Source organism: Mercenaria mercenaria, chromosome 14 (assembly GCF_021730395.1).
Source record: "Mercenaria mercenaria strain notata chromosome 14, MADL_Memer_1, whole genome shotgun sequence".
NCBI lineage: Eukaryota > Metazoa > Mollusca > Bivalvia > Venerida > Veneridae > Mercenaria > Mercenaria mercenaria.
This window is the reverse complement of record NC_069374.1, coordinates 9,528,984-9,554,047: the sequence shown is the minus strand read 5'-3', so window position 1 is coordinate 9,554,047 and position 25,064 is coordinate 9,528,984. Positions and strand designations below refer to the sequence as shown.

The following is a 25,064-nucleotide window of genomic DNA, read 5'->3' as shown; positions in this document are numbered from 1 at the left end:
GGTGTGCAGCTAGAAAAATTGTTGAGCAAATGATTACAAAATGAAATTGCATTTCTGAAAAACTGCTGAAAGGAACATTTATGATATTATATGGAATCTTTCTCCAGCCCTAAGAATGTATTAGGATGTAGCAAAAATAGCAAAAATCTGAAGTTTATAACAAAAAATGCACTTTTTTGACCTTTGACCTTGTGCTGTGACCTTACTATGACCCTTAAAAGTCGACAGCCCCCATGAAAAGTTTCCAATTTTCATAAAGTTAACAATGAACATGGCTGTCGGGCATTAACAAAAATGCCATCAAAGGCAATTTCTAGGCCTCTTTTTTATATATATATAGGCAGACTACTGTGCACCAAGTTTCTTTTACAGTTACGGGACTGGACCCCGCATTCAAAACTCGCAATTATCCTTTCAGGGCCGACTTTGACGCACGCCAACTAGTTATCAACATTTTCTTTATTTATTTTTCAGCTCTCCTTTGTTCAATTATTATTATAAATAAATAACTTGAATATTAATGCATCGCCTTATATGAAACTTTAGTGCCCGAATCACAATACGAAACCATTTTGTGTTACTTTACGAGTTGGAATTCCCTACTTTCGTTTCAGTGAAAAGATAAATATCAGGTGATGCAATTACAAGGAATTCTTTATGATTCATCTCCCTTGTCGTCATCATTGTTGTATTTTATATTAATTGGTGTAACCGCTGGCAGTTGTAGCAGTTAACCGCTGTAACTCTGCATACAACTGCTAACTGCTCACTCCCCTTTCATTGTAAACACGGCGTTGGCGGCTCAATCCATACAAAAATCAGCATCATTGTAAAAAAGTTCGGCGGTTCGACCCACACAAGCATCAGCAACTTCGTAAACAGTGTGTGCAGCATCGTAAGTACGGTGTTCACGGCTCGACCAACACACGTATTAGGAGCATAGTCAACACGATGTCGGCGGCTCAACTCGCACAAAAATCAGCAGCGTCGTAAACACGGCGTCAGCGGCTCGACCCAAGTAATCGTCAGCAACATCGAAAACACGGTGTAGGTGGCTCAACTCGCACAAGCAACAGCAGCATCGTGAACATGGTGCCGGCAGCTAGACCCAAATATTCATAAGCAACATCATAAACAAAGGTTTCGACCGCTCAACCCATACAATCCTAAACACATTGTAAACACGGTGTTGGTGACTCAACGCACACAAGCTTCAGCAGCGGCGACTCAACTGATACAAGCACCTGAAGCATCGTATATATACACTGCGTTTTACCCATACAAACTGGCTAATGTAATACACTGCCAGCATTTCAAATCAGTTCAATAGTTGATATATTGTAGATGTCCCGACCCATAAGCCGTAATTTAGAATCATTCCTTTGTAAAATCTTGTCCCATGAGACACATGTAGTATAAATTTAATGGCTAGACTGATGTCAATAAAAAGTTAAAAGACAGTAGGATAAAATATTAAATAAATGTGGAGAAGTTGTACGTTACTTGCAGAGGCTTATAATGTGACTGTTAAAAAAAACTAAATATAGCTGAAATAAATAAACACAGCTATGAATGAAAAACAACATTATGACACATTTCGATGTATTTAAAAACATTTTATTAATCAAATAGAACACAATCGCAAAAAAATAATAATTTATTGTATAATGTAAAGCAAATGTGTTTGTTGCCTAATACTACTCTAAACATTATGTACATTTTTATCCCGGTCATATTAAACACATACTTCTATCAAAGTGTGTAGATATGTGCCGTTATATTATATTCTTCATTTTAGAAGCATCATTTAAGTTGATTGGCGCAGATTCTGACCGACAGTTTGAAATGCAAAACGATACGTATTGTCTTGGTCCAACCCGTCATACATGACTTTGTATTGTGTCGATACTTTTATCTCATCCTTTATCTGTTCGTACTCCTCCTGCTGTATCACGGTACACGCCATCAGTGATATAGTAACTGACTGTGGTAACATGTCTATACTAGCAATGAGTTTTCTCAGTGCCGTACTTGTCATTGTTACCTGACAGAACCACACCACCTCTATGCTTGTCATTTCAATCGGCACGGTGAATGATTTATCTCTAAGATTAGAATTATAAATAATCAAAAGTTTCAAGTTTTCTAACTTTGGCAATATATCTGTAAGGTGTCTCAGCAAGCCTTGAGTTAATTTGATGAACATCATACGAAGACATGTTGCATGTTGTAGATCCTTGAGCAATGATGAGTAATCATCTACCGGCAGTTGTCCTAACCAAAATGTCTTGAGTGACGATGTATTAACTTGAAGGTTTGATATAACTATGTCATTTAGACGAAGCACCTTGAGTTTCCGATGTTTAGATAGGTCTAAACAATAACCCGTACATTCTGCTTTATGGTCTGTGCACTTGATGTTGTCTAGTGCGATTTCTGTCATTGCTGTTTTCTTAGTAATAAAACTGAATAATGCTTTCATATAAAAATGCGTTATACAGACACCGGCTAATTCAAGTGACAGTAACTGATCCATGCTTAATATTGTCTTCATTGTTTCGGTAAAAGTATTTTTATATGCACGATAATGCGCATTATTCTTAAATGGTGCAAAGGTGAGACACAAACAGGTTAATGTATGCACTGATCCTGAGAGGAGACGAAGGAGTTCCTGTTGTCTCGGTATAGCTTGAATGTCCAGTTTATGCAGAGATTGTATATCTTGCAGTCCGAGTGAGTAAAGTATTCCAGTGAACTCTTCTGTAGTCTGGCAGCCCTTTATACACAGCGATTTAATATTGGATTTATTCTTCTTTATTAATAACTTAAGTAATGGATATGTTTTCTTATCTATTGCATTGTCTAACAAAATATCTTCTAGAAATGGAGGAACATATTTCAGACCATTATTTAATACCTCATTTACAATGTCAGTATACATGGACTGGAGAGTTTTCAAAGTATCAGAAACATTCACGTATTCATAAAAAATGTATTTAGATCCTTGATTTCTATAAATATGCGCGGTCCAGTCACTTGATCTAGTGCTCTGCAGAGACTGTAAAATCTTTGCACAAGCATCAGGCTTAAGCCCACCAAGAAAAGTAAAAACGTTAGACATTTCTAATATAGCTGCTAATGTATTACATTTGTTAGAAATTTTCTGTAGAATTTCTTCGCTGTCATATTCTGCCTGTATGTAGAGAGCGGCGAAATATTCTTGTATAGATTTATGTTGGAAGGAAAAGCTACTTTGTCTAACTGCAACACGCCCATATGCTTTATTTTGTGAGAGGAGACCTACTTTCAAATAAAATCCGAGCATTTGATCTGAGACAAAATTTCGTATAACAGTTTTATCAAAAACAAGGCTTGATTCTTCTTCCAAAGCAAAAAGTGTTTGAAAGGCAATCACTCCCAAACGCAACAATTCACTATAAAATGTTTTGCAGCATTCTGTTGACCTGAGGCAGAAAGGTATGTCAGCGTCATTACCTTCTAAGCAGGAAACATATTCTCTGCACTTCATTAACCCTCTTGTAAGAGTAAGATCTATTACGTTGCTATATATTTCACATTTGGATTTTCCTATTGACTTTCCGTCAAACCACAGGCAAACCATCTGCAACAGAACGTAAGGAATATAACGTATGATTTTGATTTGCAAGGAGTCTGTGGCAGCATGGAACTCCTTAATAGTCTTTGACTCGTTCTGTAAGTTTCTTTTATTCAATACAGTTAGGGCATTAGATATTAGTTGGTCTGACGCGGATGTATCTAATTCAGTAATTTCAACGTGTCTGTCTATCTGATTCGTACGCAGTTTCGCCACGTCCAGTTTCCAAGCGCGGGTGGTCGTTAGTACTGAACATCGTTCCCTAGCAGGTCTGTGCGGTATGTGCATTTCGTGAACATTCGAACAACCCCTTCTACAACTTGCAGGATGTGACCACTCATCCAATCCGTCTAATATAACCAAACACGTACTGTGCAGCAATATTTCCTTCACGAAATATTCAGAATATCGATGAGCTCCGGCCAAGCTGTCGATGATCTGGCTGTTGATCATACCATCAATGTCACATATTGAGGTGTTTGTGTCCCGTAAGGAAATCACAAATAGATACTCAAACTGTTTCATTACATGTACATCATCTGGTTTAAATTTCTGTTTTATCTTCTCCAACGGCCTGTGAGCTTGGCACCAAGTCATACAGATTTTCTTCACAAATGAAGTTTTCCCAATTCCTGCTTTAGCTGTGACATAGATATTTTTGTGCAGCTTGTAATCACTGCCGAGAAACAGGTCGCGGTATGAGTGTACTGCTGTTCTTGCTGGAGTTGCAGGAAGTTGGCCGAACGTTTTTTCTATATCAATGGCAGTGAGTGGAGGTTGAACATAAAAGTCAACTAGTTCTACGTCATGTTCTTCTGCTAGTGGAGCGATAGGAATTGTATTGTAACACTGTCTGTAGTAATTCAAGAGATCCTCCCTCAAACCTGTAAATAGTATACTTAATTATTTCATAAATGCTTCAAATTAACCGTTGGCAAAATAAAATGAAGCTTCTTATTTCCATAGAGTTTATTACAAAATGTAATGAAGGACTCGCAATTTTTATAAGTAGAAAATGATCAATCTGAGTCATGGTCAGGAGGGGTTTAATGATTGTTAGATGTTCAAACCATGTAATGATTTACTTCTACGATGGTGTTAATACTTTCATAACTTTGCGAATGCATTGTAACTCACATGTGTATAGAAACTAAAACACCGTTAAAAAGTAATGTAGCGGCTATACTTGCATAAAATTTATAAATATTGATGCAGTGATAGGTTTAAAGGCTTCATATCTAAATATGTGACATGTGTAATAGTTGGTTTACTTTTCTCCAGCTCCTTTTGCCTGTCTTCTGTGGTGATTATCTCTGACACTTTCAGCTGTGGAGGACAACTTACTGAAATGAATAAGTGTCTTACTGTCAATAAAAACTATGTACTAACTGTTTAAATTTCTGTTAGTATCAAGTTGATGTAAGGTGGTAAATTAAGCTTTCGCCAATATGACCAAGCAAGGGATTTGCTCGAAAATTAAACAGCTAATAACTTAAAACTTCTAAAGGCCTAAAAAATTCTTTGTTTCCGGTAACATGCTCAAATAAATTAGGGTAGGTAGGTCGGAATTGTTTTTTGTTGGATTTTTTTTATCATTAAAGGGAGACTTTTCGGAAAAAAAGATTTTGTGTCAAAAGTTAATACAAATAAGGGGGTTATGCCTTTAGAGCACCAGTAAGTTGATTTCCAACATCACTGACCATGTTTAAAGCATAGAAAGTGCAGTTTTGCGACTTTTTGTTATAAAGTTGAAAAAAATATTCTCCAAGGCCATTAAAACATTTAGGGTCGGGCCAAAAATTTAGGGTAGGTCGGGATACCGGAAACAAACAATTCTTAAGGTCTTATTTGTGTTTTTTTTAAGTATTACTAAAATTTGATTTGACATTTAAATCCTAGTTGCTAAACCAAGATATTTTAGCAACATTTTTATTTACAAGTATATATTTGACCGGAATTCCTTAGAAACGCCAGTTTGTAAATAACTATTACCTCCTTTATCTGTATTTGTTTCGAATATGGCACGCGACATACGACATTCGACATTCCAAAAAAGATGAATATCATGCAGAAAACGACATTGGATATACGACTTTTGAACTTTTACCTAAAACAACGAATGTCGTTCACGCGACATAAGACATTTGAAAACAAAGTTGAATGTCGTGCAAAAAACGACACTGAACATACAACATTCGAACTTTAACCTAAAAAAATGAATGTCATTCAGCACGCGACATATGACATACGACATTTGAAAAGAAGTTGAATGTCGTGCAATAAACGACATAACGACATCCGAAAAAAACATAGGTTAAAGTTTGAATGTCGTATGTCAAATGTCGCTTTCTGCACGACATTCACCTTTTTTCAAATGTCGTATATCGCTAGCTGAACGACATTCAACTTTTTTGTCGTATGTCCAATGTTGTGTTTTTTTTGACGACATTCAACTTTTTTTCGATTGTCGTATGTCGAAAGTCGGTGAACTGCATTCATTTTTGGGGGTAAAAGTTTGAATGTCGTATGTCGAATGTCGTTTTTTGCACGATATTCAACTTTTTTTCGAATGTCATATGTCGCGTGAACCACATTCATTTTTTTGTAAAAGTTCAAATGTCGTATGTCCAATGTTGTTTTCTGCACGACATTCAACATTTTATTTTTTTTGAATGTCGTGTGCTGAACAACATTCATGTTTAGGTTAAATTTCGAATATCGTATGTACAATGTCGTTTTTTTGCATGAGATTCAACCTTTTTCGACTGTCTTATGTCGCGTGTACGACATTCATTTTTTTGGTAAAAGTTCGAATGTCATATATCCTATGTCGGTTTCTCCACGCCAGTCAACTTTGATTTGAATGTCGTATGTCGTATGTCGCGTACTAAACGACATTCAATTTTTTTAATGTCGTATTTCGCATGTGGTTTGTTCAGCCAACTTCACACAGCCAAATTTGGTAACATTTTCGCTAGTAGAAATATTATTGCAATGTAGATTTTAATGATACTGTAGTTCTAACAGTCATACACAAACATGTGGTCTATAATAAGGTAAAACAAGAGCCATGTTACACATGGCTAATCCCCCCGCCGGGCATATTATAATTGAAGGCTAAAGTTCCTGGCAAGTTAGTGTCTGAAAGTATTAATTTTGGGGAAAGCTTTGAAGAACCATTTAGTTGTGGTCCGCATCAGGGGTTTTAAGATGTGGAAGAAAGAATAAGTCAGTAGTGAGGTGGTTTACTGCTAAATTTTATTAATTTTCATGAACAGTATAGCTATGATGTTTTTCTATATGGCTACTGTAAAAAGAAGGAATGGAAAGCTAACAGGGAACAAGAATGCCAGAATGTCACAATATATGCCCGTCAAAGCAAATTTCTTTATTCTAGCAGCTGTATTTGCAAATGGAATGTTAATTTTGTGGTTGTTTAGTAATCATTGTAAGTCTTTTGTTTTTTTAAGTCCACAAAAAAAACTCCTGACCAGGAAGAGATACCTTATATATATAATAAAATACACCTAAAATTGGAGAGTAACATCTATGTTGTACCACAGAAAAATGGTCTTGTTTTTTCCCTAGGGTCAATTATAAAAATGTTACAATATAAGTTATTTATGATAACAACTAAGGGAAGTTAATCATTAAAAAAAAAAAAAAAAAATTGCAAGTCCACATAAAAATCTTTATCAGGTAGAGATTGGTCAAAATACACCTCAAAATTGGATTTAGCATGCTTGTTGTACTACAGAAAAGTGGTCTCGATTTTTCCCTACGACTAGTAATGAAAAAGTTACAATAAAAGCTATTTAAAGTAACAACAAAGGGAAGTAATTCTAAAGAAAGGAACTGCGCATGACACTTCGTCTCATGATGGTGTATAATTGTGCCAAGTTACATCAAAATCCCTCCATGGATGAAGAAGAAATGCTTCGGACAAGGTCATTCTTGTATCTGACCCTTGGCCTCTAAGTGTGACCTTGACCTTAGGCCTAGTGACCTGGATCTTGCGCATGACACTCCGTCTCGTGGTGGTGAACATTTGTGCCAAGTTATATCAAAATCCCTCTATGCATGAAGAAGAAATGCTCCGGACAAGGCTTTTATTCTTGTATCCTTTGACCTCTAAGTGTGACCTTGACCTTAGACCTAGGGACCTGGTTCTTGCGCATGACACTCCGCCTCGTAGTGGTAAACATTTGTGCCAAGATATATCAAAATCCCTCCATGCATGAAGAAGATATGCTCCGGACAAATTTTTTTAAGAAAATATGATAAAGGGGAATAACTCAAAAAAAGGCAAGGCAGAGTTATTGTTCTTGCAGACTGCACTTCCTCCCAATGTGTTCTATCAGTGTATGAAGTTTGAAGAAAACCCCTCCAGTACTTTTGGGGTTATGCTCCGGACAAAATGTTTTAAGAAAATATGATAAAGGGGAATAACTCAAAAAATAGGCAAGGTAGAGTTATTGTTCTTGCACACTGCACTTTCTCCCAATGTGTTCTATCAGTGTATGAAGTTTGATGAAAATCCCTCCAGTACTTTTGGAGTTATGCTCCGGACAAATTTTTTTAAGAAAATATGATAAAGGGGAATAACTCAAAAAATAGGCAAGGTAGAGTTATTGTTCTTGCACACTGCACTTCCTCCCAATGTGTTCTATCAGTGTGTGAAGTTTGAAGAAAATCCATCCAGTACTTTTGGAGTTATGCTCCGGACAAAGATCGTTGCGGACGCACGGACGGACGCACGTACGCACGCACGGACGGAGAGCATTTCTAATATCCCCTTCGGCGGGGGGATAAATAAAATGTATAGATCCTTGTGTTTGGTTTTGAGATATTAGCCTATGGTTAAAGAGATCATCACATTATATGCTAATTTTAAGACTTTATTTGGTTATTTTTAATCATTTAATATGTCACTCGTCTTAATATCATGTATTATCTTTAGAAAGATAGAAACGTTGCCGTTAAATAACATTTTGTCAGGGCTGCCATTTATTTGAGAAACCATTTTGATTTTCCATGTACCGAGTCGTGGCCTTTTTCTACGTGATCAAGATAAAATGACTTTAAGTCATTACTTCCGGTTGATCAAACGTGCAGACCTACCTTAAATCAAGCTTGAACAGAATATCACATGGATATTAAAAATATCACAAAAAGCTACTGAAATGTGACTGAGCACCTTTAGAACTACTTGATTAAGACACATTAGTAAACAGACAAAATATCATAGCAGCATGACAAGAGCTGCAAAAAAGCACGAAAAACTCAGCACAATACTAGCTTATGTCTAAAAGCTTTACCAAAATTTCATAGTGGGCAATATTTTGCAAATTGTAATTCAGGGCAACAAGAAATTAAGTTCCTGTGACCTTTAAGCCACTTGAAATAGGTATCTTGTAGTAATAAGTTACTGTGTAGAAATATAAAAAATCCATAGTTATTATACTTGACTTAAGAGTAAAAACAATAGGGGTCCTTCTCTCGTGGTGCTGAGTAAGTTTGTTAACATTGAAAACTATGCATGCTATTCTTCAGGAAGGGCGGACGGACAAATCATAATGTACTGCGACCGAGTTTTTATTTTTTCAAAATGGGCGTATGAAATGAGTTCATAAGCAGTCTATAATCATTAGCAAACTTTTAGGTAAAACTAGTCGGTTTCTTCCCCATTCGAGAGAATAGAACAATCTCCTATCAAGGGAATAAAACCAATACCCCTCGAATCGATAGATCTAACTAGCCATTCTCTTCCCCTATCAGGCAGCGGTGGGGGACTGAACCAACTAGTTAGTGTGGCCTGTTTTTAGTGCGGGAAATAGAACAAATTCGTAAGTTGTGTCAACTTTTGATGTAATGGAATCGACTCGCCTTGGAGCGGACACACTCGTATCACTACTTCAATTTACAGTCGCTGGGTAGATTAATACAAAATGCACTTTTTAAGATTAATTTAGGATTTTATGAGATGTAACGCTTTTAATCAGTGTTAAAATGAATGACAAGAAGTACGAAAATGGCTTTAAATTCTATGCTTTCAAAGAGTTAATTTTGTACAATACCTGTTTCTTTTCCTGCTTCATCTTTTATCGATTGTTTCTGTCGTTCACTTATTGCTGTAAGTTCTTGTTTTTCCTTTTCCGCAACAGACATGATCTTATCTAAAAAAAATTTAAAAAAAGACATTTCTTACAACTAAATATCTGTTATCGAGTGAATGATATATGCAATATGCTTAATAAAAATGTAATGCCTGGATTTCATGAGCATACATTTAAGTTTAATCTTATATCAAAACTAGCAGTATAAATGGGGTTCTAAGTCCAGATCGACTCATTTTACCAGCGCAACAGTATGACGTTGTACTGTGAAATCAAATATCTTTTTACAACTTTTTATAGCTTGTCTTTATATTTGGTCATTTTTGATCAAACTCAGTAAGTATATAAAATATAGCCAAGTACACAACTAATAAGCATGTAATAAATAGAGATTTTCAGATCGATGTACACTTCTGTTGACTGGCTTGCTTTTAAAATGCGTTTCTGTCAATTCAATTTAGAACTATTTTCTCCGTACGTAAATTGCAAGACAAAGCAGAAATAAAATATATGGATTTATAACATTATGCATTGCTTCAATTCAGGTCGAAAGGTGAAAAATCGTTCTCGTAAATAACAGTAATGAGTACAGTAACCTTGGTAGAAGTGATTCGCACTCCATAACTTACCAATTTCTTTTCCAGCTTCGTCTGTGATGATCTGTTTTTCCCTTTTACTTAATGTTATAATGTCTTGAGCTTCTTTTTCTGCGACATTTCTGAATTCATCTGTAAAGGAAACAATGCGATGTACTGAATAATAAAATTTGATTTGTACTGTCATGTATTTTTATTTTTGGGCAAAATACATGAATCAAGATTGTCGTCACGCAAGATGTGCAAGTAAAATAGATAATTCATAATTCATAAAACATCATTTGAAAATGATAAAAAATATATTAGGTTGTAACATGCTTATACATACGGAATCAAAGTTTGGCTGAATTTCAGCCTGTAGTTCCATTTACCATATATATTCATCGCATCATCAAAATATTTTAGGATTGACTTTTAAAAAGGACTGTCGTAATATCTATATTAATGAAATAATAAACAGACATTCTGAAATGAATGTCTTATTAGCAGAGGTGATTATTTTATATACATTGACACGCCCGGTAATCCCATGAATCACAACCAGTCGGTTTTGTATGGAAATGCTGTGATTTCCGGTTATGATGGATCTAGTATGAACATAAACACAGGTAAGCAAACCTTGCGTATTTTTCTCATATTACTGCAAATGAAATCAGCGAATGCTATTCGATGTCCGACTGATCAACGATTAGAGGCACACACTTTTTCGTGCAGCGACTGACTATTTGCTTCCTGTTTACTTAAGATGTCCACCTGATGACATTTCTGCTAGAGTGTTTTCGAATATATATGTTTTCTTGGCAGGTAGTCCGTGTCAATCGATTAATGATTCACAAATGTTTCAATTTATTCTCACAAAATGTTTGATATTCGGTGTTATGATTCGGTTGGTGATGTTATGATTCTTCGGAGGCGGTTATGATTATTCGTAGCATAAAACTGCCATATTAAGGCTTAATTATTATTCCAGAAAGAGCGAAAATAAAACATATTTTCAGATTCCCATCTTATACCTTGTCTATACACACATACCGCACTTATGCATTTAATACTTTAAAATCAACGATTTGAAAATACATTTCAAGTGTTTAGAACATTTTTTAGACAGCACATAACAGAACTATTATATACTTATTGTATTTATTTGATAATTGTTGTCCTTATAATGCATTGCTTTTTCTATATCAGGCATTCATTACGTATAAAAAAAATGAGCCAACGCAAAAAATTCGCGTGAAATGTTTGTTGCAAATCATTAATTTTAAGTAATAACATTAGTAACCACATTACGCAGGGAAAGATGGGCATGAAAATACAAAATGCACATATTATTACGACAGACTTTCTACTGCAACTGCGAACTATAGCCAAAAATCTAGAATTCACATTGCAGCAGACAAAATACATGTGCCCATATTCGACGGAAACCATCATATGAAATACGCTGTGCAAACACGAAGCTTCATTACCGTTGCATGTAAAACATTGTGCATTTTAAGGACTAGGTCGTCATATGTATTACTGATAAAAAAATTGAATGCAGAAACCTTAGTTGATGACACTATTCTCTTAAATAAGTTTAAACTACTCCAAGTGAGAAACGAGGATTTAAAGAGACATTACATTTTACATGTTACTCGTAATACAATAATACATTGTATTGAATCAAGACATACCTCCGTATACATACGTCATTATACAATTGTGTGAATGTGCGTTTGTGTATTTACGAGTGCGTACAGTCCATTTTACCGAAACAATATCAAAAATATCTATAGAGATGGTACCTAAGGCTACGTATTCAACGACAACAACAACAAATCAAGTGCAAAAGGCATACAGACACTAAAAAGAAAAATGGCGCGAAAAGAAATGGTAGTCGCATAATGGCGGATACAAATAGTCCTCAGTTTTTTTGCTCTGTAGAGCTATTTTCCTTATTTTCTTTGCAATTTTTTTCCCTAAAATCATATGACAGATCTATGCTTGACATGTAGGTAGCATTTTCATAATGAAATAACAACATTACACAATTTTTCATGGAAACGGTATAATACCACCAGTATAATTTGGGGTCTAATTTTTAGCTGATTTTGCAGTTTGTGTGTTTGACTGAAATTATTTTTCTTGCATCAAACATGACCCCCACTTTTCTTTTGATTTTTAGTTAGTACTGACAATATTCTTCAAGAAAATGTAGGTTACAGAAATTTAAAGTGGGTCCTGATGTGTGCTGCGGTCATTGGAATTAGGTCAAATTTATATAGAGTAAAGAACAACAGCTATTTAGTGTGTTATAACCAAAAGTGAAGTGCATATAGCTTATCTCACACTAGCAATATTTAAACATGGCACCGTGCTGTAAATACGGGAACGTTTTAGGCTGAACACCACTAAATCCAGCTGTTCTTTATTCATATAAAATCCACTCACTTCATAACGGTGTTTCGACATTTTCTAGCATATCAGATTTTCAGACACTTATATTCCCATAAAGAACTAGATCGCTACTTTAGAAAAACAAAAAGAAAAGGGGCTGTTAACTTTTATATAAGAAAACTACAGTTCGTTAAATACAACCCGCTGAATTTACTAATTTTCGCTTCTTTCAATTTCTCTTTTCGTGACATTAAATTCTTACGCCGCCATTTTTATCTAGCATGCGATAGGAACATGCGGATTTCATTAGAATGCAAAGTGATACATACTGAAACGCGGTAGGGTAAAAGTAAGCACGTTGCTGCCGAGAAAATGCACTAGGAAAGGAAAAAAAGATTAGTACTATTTATATTTGGACTACTTGTGACTAGACCTGCGGAGGCTTACATTCTATTTGGTAGTGATCAGCCTATAAGAGAAAATTTTTGTTTGATTTTTCCATGAATTTGCATTCATTCTCAAGGTACACCTATTTCACAATGATTCTGCTTTGTTTTGGTGCAAAATATTGAGAAAATATAGAGAAATGACAATTCATTACAGGTCACCCCCATCCCCAAAAATATGCAAAATTTAGCCCTGTGCAAGCAATATTTCCATTAATTTTACCTTATTCGTGGAATTTACATTTAACATCCATTTAATCGTTACGATGTTTGTCATTTTCATTCAGAAACATGCTAATTTCAATATTATTTAGACAACTGAAGTGCTAAAATGTGAGAAAAGACATTTACTAGATCCTAAAACGAACCAAAATAGTGCCACCTGGTCGAAAATTCGATCTAAATTCCAAAAACACAAGAAATTTAAGCGTTTTCAGCCATTTGTTACCGTTTTACATCATAAAGAATAGATTAATGGCATTTCCATTCATTTTCGAGGGATTTAAGAAAATAACATGTATTGCCCCTTATAGGCTGAACACCACTAAATCCAGCTGTTCTTTATTTCATATAAAATCCACTCACTTCATAACGGTGTTTCGACATTTTCTAGCATATCAGATTTTCAGACACTTATATTCCCATAAAGAACTAGATCGCTACTTTAGAAAAACAAAAAGAAAAGGGGCTGTTAACTTTTATATAAGAAAACTACAGTTCGTTAAATACAACCCGCTGAATTTACTACTTTTCGCTTCTTTCAATTTCTCTTTTCGTGACATTAAATTCTTACGCCGCCATTTTTATCTAGCATGCGATAGGAACATGCGGATTTCATTAGAATGCAAAGTGATACATACTGAAACGCGGTAGGGTAAAAGTAAGCACGTTGCTGCCGAGAAAATGCACTAGGAATGGAAAAAAGATTAGTACTATTTATATTTGGACTACTTGTGACTAGACCTGCGGAGGCTTACATTCTATTTGGTAGTGATCAGCCTTTACAGCGACATTGGCTTCGTTGTTTTGGTCAAAGAACTAAATATTTATTTTTATAGCTCTTTGTTTTGGTGGATTAGCTAAAGAAAGGTGATTGTCATTTCTTTTTAACTAACACAACCATTTTATTTATGCTAAAAAACGACTCAGAAGTTTCTGTAACGGCATATTCCGGAAGGCAAGTGCGATTCCGCAGGCCTCAGTCAATATGCAATTAGGTACATTTGTAAACACAAGGTGCGTGTCATAAAAAGTGAAATAACTTCTTTCGGCACATTTTTTTGGTGTGACTATCATATAGAATATACATTTTCATATCGCTCTCTTTTTAACTCATACATTTTGAGGCCTTGACTATTTTTGGCAAACGAATTTTGTAAACTGCTGAGGGATTCATATAGTCTTTTTAGGCTATATTTTTTCTCTCGAATAATGTTTTCTTTCCCATGATCATGCCATACCTGTAAATTATCGGCGGTAATAAATATTTAAAAATGCCTTTGAATAAGTTTATCTGAAAATAAACGATACTGCTTTTTTTTGAATGATTATTCATAGATCTAGAAGTAAACTATATTTTTGGGAAACACATCCGAATCTATGCATACTTAGTCCTAGAAGAGTCACTGGCTTCACTTTTCCAAGTAAGACCAAATGTTTCGAATTAAATATTGCCTTTCAGTACGAAAAATGAAGTATGAAGGTTAAACCGTTATATAATTGAGGTACTCCGGTATTAAGTTTTCAACTAAAATTAATATCAGATGCAATTTAAATTTTAATGTACAATCTCTATATGATTAGTATGATAGACCAGATGCCATAATTTTAAGTGTAACAGTACATCAATTATATTCTGTTCTAATATCATAATGTTATCGAATGTAGTATCAGTTTTGGCTATGTAATCAGGCAATGTTGTGTTTGATTCATCTACGTTCCAAACCAGGCCAAAATTCATTCAGAGCAAAATTATTAGATATCGAGCCACAGCTAGAGCAATATTTCAAAAACCCTATAAGAACATATGAATGAAATTAAATAGCTGGGAAAACAAAATATAAATGTCTAGCATATATAGATGCGACCTTCCCTATTAAAATAAAAGTTACCACAAAACAATTTTAACCTGTTAGCTATTGTCAATTTACCTCTTTGTTTTTCAGCAGCTTCTTTAATATGTTGTTCTTCTCTTCTGCTTTGTGCTGTTAATTCCTTTCTTTCGTTCTCAGCTAAAGCTTGTATTTCATCTACAGCGGATTGTTTTGATTCTATGATTTTATCTAAACTTGAGGTTGTTACTGTTTGCATATTGCTCAGCGAAGCTTTAACATTGCCCAGGAACTGTTTAATTGCGAGTATCTTCTTTTCTTCAATGTCTTCCTTTGCCTTTGTCTTCTTTCTTCAATGTCTTCCTTTGCTTTTCTCCTCTCTTCACTGACTTCTTGCACAACATTATCTCGTTGTTTCTCTGTTATATCTTTTAACGTTTTATCTAGAACTGTTATAATATCTGCCGTGATAACTGTAAGTGTGTTTGTTTTCAGCTGAAAATATATTTATATTGTTGCAAATAAAATGAATCAACTTTTTTCAATATTCTATTCAGTCTAATTTGCCTCACAAAATTAAACAGAGTATTAGTCTGACAGTTAAAAAATAAATGTCATCTGAACCTCAGCTGAACAATACTACATTATATTCTAAACTAAGAACAGACTTTTGTATCAGTACCTGATTCAATTTATCGACTGCTGTCTTCGCATTTTGGTCAGCAGCTAGGTATGCCGGGTCTGACAGTAGGCGTATTAGAATGTCGGTGTATTTCGTTAAATCTGTGTCCGAAATATTTAAATCGGCCGAATGTCGTATGACACGACTAACTTCACGTGCCTGGAAGTAAATAGAAAACATTGACTATATCAAGTGCTTTAAGCGGCTGTAAAAGACAAACGTTATAAACTTAAGTTAGTGGTCGCAAAATTAATGTATGCTGGGAAAAAGTACAAAAGGCTATCACAATTAGGAATTTATGTTTTGAAGTTAAAATCTGAAACCGAATCAGACTTCTTGAAACAATAAAAGTGTATCGATTGGAATTTACATGTAATGTGTTATACCTGAACGCGTATAATTATAGGGATTTGCTATACTAACAGGTTATATGAGTCGTCAAACTCACCTCTGTACAAACATTATCCGGTTTGTTAAGAGGGGCAGTCATTTTACATTTGAAACGTTTGTTGTTCAGGATGACTGCCAATATACCATTAAAATCTGTATCTGTAATTGTGGTTACATTAGTGTACCCATCAGGAGGCATGTAACATTTGGCAATTTCAATGACATCGGTACACCATCCTTTGGCGTTTGTGTTCTTCCAGGACGGTCCTTTGTATCTATGTTCATGGCGGATCGCATCTTTGACATCATGACAAATATTATTTGAACAAGGCTGTGGTGTCTTGTCTGCTACTGATGGATCGTGCATGTTGCACTTCTGTCCCTTTGTGCAGAAATTTTGCGTGGGACAGTAAAGAACATTTTCAGTTGTACAATTTGTACAGGTTGTACCAATAGGTAAATTCTTGTTTTTAAATATTGATGTCAAAACGTCCCTTTGAAACTGTGTCAGTTCATCAATAACAAAGCTTTGTAGACCTTGTTTGGCAAAGAGCACTGCCAGTGCACCCCGCAACCAGTTTTGAAAACCCTTGGTTTCGGTTGTTTGCACTAAAGCAGCCATGTCTCAGGAATGTTTCGGACTCGTCAATATGTTGTGACTGACTTCATTGATAAGAAGTCCTATAACAGAAGAAATGAGAAAGAAATGTATAACATATTGATAAACATAAGATATCTGATTAGTTATGGAGTGGTTTCATCTTAATAAAATGACATTGAAACTATTTAGGACTCCCTGCGAAACCGTGTCAAAAAGGAAGTAAAACAGCGTGTTTAACGCTACTTAAATTTTTGTTGCAACGGACGTTTACTGCATTTAAATCCAGGTATAAATGTAATTTACTATGCGGCTAAAATATCCTCGTTAAACTTGATTCAGTATTCGAAGCATTGTTGCAATTTTTTTTCAAGAGAAAATATATTTCTTCAGTGTTATCTTTGTCAAATAATGGGTAACGATCGCTATAACTATCACATGAATATTACCCGTTCAATATTTGATATTGACTGTACAATCTTGTTTTATATAAACAGATCATAAACTTACTCGAAACACCTATCTATAAACACATTGTGATCTTTACTTCAATATACATGTATATTACTAGAACAGAAAAGTTATTTAAATTTAAAACAGTGATATTATTGGCGAGATGAATCAATACAACGACATATCATAAAAATACTGACGTATACAATGAATGTACTGCCAAATATATGAGGTTATAGAATAAAAAAAACTATTGAATAATGCATTTAACATACAGCGACATACAGAACAAAAATTACGTATTGAATTATGCAACGTTTGACACGCCAAAAAACCATCTTAAAACTTGTTTTATATAATGTATGCCTTTATTAGGACTTATTTATTAGATTACTAAGGAACCAGATCATAGATTCATGCATATCCGTAGGACACCTGGTCACAAACGAAACTGAATTTGTAACAATGGTGGGATAAATCAAAACTAAATACATTATGTTATTATGTCCAAATACAAAACCATTCATTCTACAAATATGTAAACCCACTCACTAATGACGTTTAATAAATTGAAAATATCCGTAAAATATTTCATTACAAAACATTCACCTGTAACAAACACTTTAATGCTACTTAACTGAAGCATGTTATTTTATTTAGTGTTTTAGTTTACCTTTCAAAGCTACATCTAGTATGAAACTGTAAACATTGATTAATAATTCAATAAAATCCATAAAAGCTAATAACAGGCTGTGCTCAAAATACCCTCAACAAAATAAAATCAGTGGTGTGTTAAGTTATACAAGTTGTAAAGTATGTTAATAAGAAAATGAATGTTTTAAAACGTAAAAGAAGTCATAACACATTTCATATAGCACAACCTTTAGTCAACTTGACCAGAGATAAACATTATAAACTTACATTTCTGGTGAAGCCGCGAGCCTCGTTGAAATGTTAAATCAGGAAGTCTATAACGTTCTGTTTACTGCTTCCTTGTACAGCTCCTTCTATAGAAGTTATCGAAAATCGTCATATTAATTTACTGTCTGCTTCACATTTATAACATTGTGAGTAAACTGTATCGAAAAATATAAACATTTGAAGATGAGTATAAGTTTTTTTTCATTTACAAAATTTTGTACTAATCTCTTGTTCATCCGCCATTTTGTAAACTATCAAGTATACATTTCATACTATTAATAGATATCAATAACGGCTAAATACAACTAAATCCAGCTGTTCTTTATTTCATGTAAAATCCACTTACTTTATAAATGTTTTTCAACATTTTCTAATATATCAAATTTTCAGAGGCTTATATTCTCATGCAGAACTATATCGTTACTTTGAAAAGAAAGATAAACTTTTATGTAAGAAAACTACAGTTCGTTAAAATAAAACCATCTAAAATTACCCCTTTTAGTTTATTTCAATTTCTCTTTTCGATACATTAAATTCTTACATACTGAAACGCGGTAGACGAAAAGTAAGCCCGATGCTACTGAGAAAGAGCACGAGAAAAGGGAAAAAGATTAGCACTATTTATATTTGGAATACATACATTGACTGAAGCAACGGAGTCTTACATTTGATTTTGGTATTGATCTGCCTAAAAGAAATCATCATCGGGATATCACAAGTATATTGAGATATAACAAAACTTCTACTTACAGTTTTTAGAGCTCAAACGTTCAGTAGTTAAATCTAAATCTATGAATATTATAATTTCCCGTCTATATAGCTTTGAGTCTAAAATTCATAACGTTATGTTTGACATATCTTACATAACTCGGGTTAAGAAGAGTTCATGTTCTGAAATATTCAACAGGTTAATTTTAATCAAAATACGCTGCATGATATATAATTTGTAGTTCTTCCTTCTCATTTTTTCCACAAGTTATATTGAAGAAGGTTTATTTATACATTCAAACATAAGAGTGATTGTTGATTATAATGTCACCCGTCTAAAATGGCTAGCCAGCCTGTCTTATGAAACACCTTCAAACATCGAACAGCATAACTTCTCGATTCCTATTATAAAATGCCAGACACCAGACAGGTAGGCACTTGGTGACCATTATTTAACTTGCAGGTGGCTCACCAACCGGACTCTCTTCAGGAACAAGACCCGCCTCTGACAGAACTCGATCCATCGACTTCCCGATTTCAGGGCAGGTGATTTATTCATTAAGTTCAGTTTAGTATTGTTCAACATTATGGTTGCAGATAAATACTGAGTATATTTTATAAAAGTCAAAACTGTGATTTCGAGCAGTTGCAGAAGTATCTCATGAAAGAATGCATGTGATACCTACACAACGGTGTCTTTCTCGGGGATGGAGAGATGGGGCATATAATGAAATAGTGTGCTAAAAATACGTAATTACATATCAGTAGAAAAATATACTTGTCATGAGCCAACGTTGGGCCAATGCGTCAGCCTTCTGCTGAAAATCAGTACTGGGACAATGCAGATATATATCTGACTGACATTTATAGCTGGTTCAACGTTGGTCTAACAGCTGCACGTATAGTACCTATCAATCTTTTTCGGGCAACAACGATTATCCTCGGACGGTTTAGTGGTAGGCCCAGTGACTTCATGGTTACATGGATAAAAATCTCATGGCTTGCTCAGAAAGGACACATTCCCATTATTTCATAATGTGGGCATTATGGTCAAGTGGCTCAGTAGGGTACAGCACCCTACACAATGTAATGGCAATGTCTCAGGTTCGAATCCTGACCTGACACGTATTCTCACAGTTATCTACTCCAATTTTGTCAAATGATATTGACAAATATATTTATAAGATCATTTACATAGGGGAGCAGATTTTAAAAAGTCTTTAATAATTGGTGTTTTAATTTATTTCTATAAATTTTGTTCTAAAACGAAATCATAAATCCCAACTAACTGTATAAGCAGTTTATTTATCCGCCTTTCTCAGGTAATTGAATTCCTTAGGAGAGGTTTTCATGACTCTCCAGGAAATTCCACACTGGTTATAATATAATTCATTATTATGAAAAGTGAATGAAGACACTAAACAGACTGCATAACAAATGCAGGAATTATTTGTAAGAAGACTACGTGTAGACAGCTATGTTATGCTTTTATATTGTTAAATTATATCTATTATTCAAGAATGTCCTTCTTTGGTAATTATTTTCGCCATTTTAACCTTTACCCTGCCAAATTTCTAGAACGGAATGGTCCTTAATTCATTTTGAGCAGGACCACTTGTTATTCAAAGGGGTACTCATTGAAAATTTACTGACTGAATAGCTAACAGTGCAAACCATGATCAGCCTGCACGGATGTGTACAGGCTGATCTTGGTCTGCACTAGCTGGCAAGGCTAAATCAATTGCCACCAGCAGGCTAAAGGTGAAAAATAAAAACAATGCGTGTTCTGTTAGTGAAGATATAATGCATGTCAACAACTCTGACTGATCTCATAGGTTACGCTCAAGTGATCAAAAGAGGAATTTTAATTTATCATTATATAACTACTTTAAGGCATAGCCTTACAAGGATTAATTGGAATCCCCTTTAATCAAATTGTGATAACCCTCCTTTGATGAATCATACGGTATTCTGTAATGTGTCCAGAAAAGCGCTTTGTCCGTTATTTATAATTATGTTCAACTGATTATTGTATCCTTTAAATGTTCAAAATCATGTAAATACATTTAGTTTCCTTCTGATATGGTGGCATATTTCTGCATACGATAACCAGATAAGTTCCGCGAAAATGTATCGAATTTTTCAAGAAAAACATAAAAAAATTCGCGGAAACATATAAGCTTTCCGCGAAAACGTAAAGGCTTTTCTCGAAAGGAACTTCAAATATAAAGTGGATAAATTTGTGTTAGTGCCCACTTCTGCATAAGAAAACCAGATAAGTTTCGCGAAAATAGACCAAATTTTCATGAAAAACGGTAAAGTTTTTGTGAAAATAAAATATTATTTTCGCGAAAACATTTTATTTTCACGAAAACATTACCTTTTTTTCATGAAAGTTTAGTCCAATTTCGCGAAACTTATCTGGTTTCCCTATGCAGTAGTGGGCACTAACGCAATCTTTTTCCATTTCATATTTGCAGTTCTTTTTGTGAAAAGCTTTTATGTTTTCGCGAAAACAAAATCTGGTTTTCGTGAAATCTCAATACATTTTCGCGAAACTTATCTGGTTATCGTATGCAGAAATATGCCACCATAATCTGCTATGCACCATTTGTGTATCTTCCATTTAGCGTTGCATATTTCTGCAAACGATAACCAGATAAGTTTCGCGAAAATGTATCGAGTTTTCACGAAAATCAGAAAAGTTTTCGCAAAAACATAAAAGCTTTTCCCGAAGACACAAAAGCATTTCACGAAAAGAACTGCAAATGTTAAGTGGAATGAATTGTGTTAGTGCCCACTTGTGCATAAGAAAACCAGATAAATTTCGAGAAATTGGACTAAACTTTCATGAAGAAAGGTTAAATTTTTTCACAAAAATAAAATTTTATTTTCGCGAAAGCATTTTATTTTCACGACAATTTTACCGTTTTTCATGAAAGTTTGGTCCATTTTCGTGAAATGTATACAAAACCAACGTATTTTTTTACCTGTCTTTATTATTTCTGCTCATTCCATATCTGTTATTTTATGCAGTAGTTTGCACTATCGGAATTTTTTTCCAGTTAGAACAAGAGATTCTTTTCGTGAAAAGTTTTTAATTTTTAGCGAACACTACGAATTTTGCTAAAACTATCTGCTGTGAATGCAGAAATATGCCACCATATCCATTTATGCTGAACATGTTACTTAGACTGATTAACATTATATTTAAGGTTACTATATGAATCTGATAAGTTCATTACAATTTTAGATATGTTTAGAGGGAAATCTGTATGCATTATAGACATTTTTCAAATATGAATGGTGATGTACTTAGAGGATGATAGGAACATATTCTTATTTGTGGTAAGTCAGAATTTATTTTATATCTATACTCATATGTCTAAATATACATGAGGTATTTTAAAGATGAAACAAATGCTTAATTTTTTACAGACCTGAATCAAATTGTGTAAAAGGAAAAATAAACATGACCCTGTAAGCTTCATAAGTTTGATGTAAAAGTAAAACTGACTATGACATATTTGTAGTCATACATATAACTTATAAGCAACATAGGAATGGTGGTTCTGGTCCTGGTTCTCAGATTGTTTGCGGCATTTTCGCAGCAACTAGCTCGCGGGATGATCACAGCAACTTGTTCATGGGAAGTTTATAGCTACATGTTCGTGGCAAGTATAATTCACACGTGAAAAGTCATATTAAACTAACTTTCCGCGATCATTGTATCTATTTTATCAAAAGTGTCTTGATATTCGCGGCATGATCGCGACAAGTGTTTGCGGCAAGCTATAATGTGTTAGTAACAGAAAGGCCGAAGAGATCAGAATATAGGAAATCCCATAAAGATATAAAGCGATAACACCGTTGAATCCATTTAAAAGGCCTCTTTAACTGATGAAGAAGCTTTTCACTTTGTCACATAAAAGAAGGCAAAGACAGTTGAAAGTTAGAATGAAATGACGACGAAATTAAGCTATACTAATCTTTCCGAATCATTACTGCATTAAAAACCTATTTGCTTTATTGCGCTGGCTTCTGCAAAGTAAAGTCACTGAGAACATATGTTCACTTTTCTATATGTGTAGACTGTTCTGCTCAACCCGGGTCTAGAGGGAATGGAATGGATGGTAGCATGCATTTCCACTAACGCTCATGAACAGACTCAATCAAAATGAGCCTACAATAATTGAATTTTCACGGTCGTATAGCTATTGAGCTTCCATTGTTTCTATTCTATCCATAGCAACGTTGTTTTTTTGTGCCGTGTGGCGACCGTAAGAAGTACTCCTGTATGTTCATTTAGAGCTGATAGATTTCGATCTTTTCAGAACGTTCAGAACGACAATGATGTTGTGTTAGTTGTACTGTTTAGTTTTACAGCTCGATTATGTCGGCTTTGGTGGTTCCAATGCTCCTGTCTTCATAGATATGCGTACTGTTTAATCATCATTTTAATATGATGCCTGATTTTTAATTTTGCTTTTGAGAGTCTGCGTGATATGCAGGCTCCTTAATCTCGGACCCACTCTCTAGATTCTAGTTTGCCTCTCCATTGTGTTTAAGTCTAATTCATCATTTTAAATGTGATCCATAAGCCGCTTTTCATGAAAATACTCTTTAGTGGATCATTGAAGGCTCATATACATCGCTGTATGAACACACCTGCATATGTCTCTAAATAATACTTAGGTACTTTTCCGGTTTGACTTTTGTTCTTGTGTTTGTTTCTTTGTTGATTTCTATACTTCCAAAGGATCTTCTAATAGTTTTATTGTAAAACATCAAACAGACTACACTTCGGTTTTTGGCAAATCCGTGTTTCTTCAACCTGACATTTTGAAAAAAAGGTCAGGCTTTAAATAGCTAAAAATTACATTGCAAAAGAAATGATTCGTTCGAATTTGCAATAACAAGTTTGCGGTATTTTGGTAAAACCATGTTTCTGTCGTTATCAGTTTATCGATCCTACTGAAATGCTCTGAGATATGACTGTTGCATATACATGTAAATTTATGAAAATTAGCTTTCTGTTTTATGAATCATAATTAAGTATGTATCTGTATGTAATCTCTATAAACTATACTTCATGTATAATTAGTCGTTCGTTCTTTTCATACGCCTGTTCGCATTAAACCATACATGATCGTGTAAATGCTATTAATTATTACTGATTTAATAAAGGATATCCATAATGATTTAGATGATATTATTTGTTTTTAAATAAATTTTCGGTTAACTTGGGAACAATGTGATAACAATGAACCAACTAACTAACTCGTACTTTAGAATTGTTTGTGTAATAGATGCAGATAAATGATGTGGAGAGCTTCTTTTGGGGACAATGAATCCACATTTCCTTTTACAGCATGACCGGTTTCTTGATCAAACCTAGATCTGATGGTTGTATGTGCACAGTGAAGAATTAGTCAGTCAAAATTGATGGGCAAGATACACCGATAAAACTGAAAGTACTTTTTAAAAAGAATGTAAAAATCATAAAATCTGAAAGATAATTATATCACATTCTTATATGAAAGCATTTATACCTGTATGCCCCTATATCCAAGAAAAGGAAAGCAGTACGTCGAAATTGTAAGTGCCATAAAATCACCCCAATATGCATTGAGATGGAAAATACATTCACTCTAATCTTTTGAACAAAAATGTTTTAGGAACGACATGTACAGTTAATAGAAGAGAATTTTTTATCAGTATTGACCTCATACAATACATATAGATACCACAGATCGGAAAACGTGCATTTCCTCCTTTTTTCGCAATTAAGCATCAGAAAATATATGTATAGTTTGACTTTGACGTTTGAGCATTCAATTTATAGACTCGTCTGTCGAATAGGGAAATCAGCAAAATTTTCTTGACTGGAACCACTACTTGCTTTAACTACTTAAAATGGCGTGCTTTGGCCTATTACTTAGGCGCCGTTAGTTTAAAATCCAGAAGGCGCTTTTTTTTCATTGGACAATTTTGAAGTGGCATTTTATTCGCTTCATGAGTCATAATGTTATTTTGTGATTATAAGTTTTCATTATCATTGTCTTTTATAAGCAAATTTCATTTCAATGCAAAATATCATATATAATT

At 34.3% G+C, this 25,064-nt stretch overlaps 2 protein-coding genes across 4 annotated transcripts in view; both read right to left on the bottom strand.

The window, feature by feature from the left end:
* Positions 1-1,592: 1,592 nt before the first annotated feature.
* Positions 1,593-25,064, bottom strand: part of LOC123526342 (uncharacterized) — a 46,848-nt gene continuing 23,376 nt past the window's right edge. For all 3 annotated transcript variants that reach the window (XM_053522916.1, XM_053522915.1, XM_053522917.1), the window contains exons 5-8: positions 10,362-10,460; positions 9,694-9,792; positions 4,888-4,959; positions 1,593-4,500 (exon numbers count right to left, since the gene is read on the bottom strand). In XM_053522916.1, coding sequence (XP_053378891.1) covers positions 1,808-4,500; positions 4,888-4,959; positions 9,694-9,792; positions 10,362-10,460 — 2,963 coding nt within the window. In that variant the 3' untranslated portion in view covers positions 1,593-1,807. The remainder of the gene's footprint in view (positions 4,501-4,887; positions 4,960-9,693; positions 9,793-10,361; positions 10,461-25,064) is intronic.
* LOC128548359 (uncharacterized) lies at positions 15,459-18,481 on the bottom strand. Its single transcript, XM_053522919.1, has 4 exons — positions 18,249-18,481; positions 16,335-16,957; positions 15,887-16,045; positions 15,459-15,699 (listed from the first exon to the last, which is right to left on the bottom strand). Exons 2-4 carry the CDS (start codon positions 16,896-16,898, stop codon positions 15,469-15,471), a joined length of 954 nt encoding a protein of 317 aa, XP_053378894.1. The 5' UTR covers positions 16,899-16,957; positions 18,249-18,481; the 3' UTR covers positions 15,459-15,468.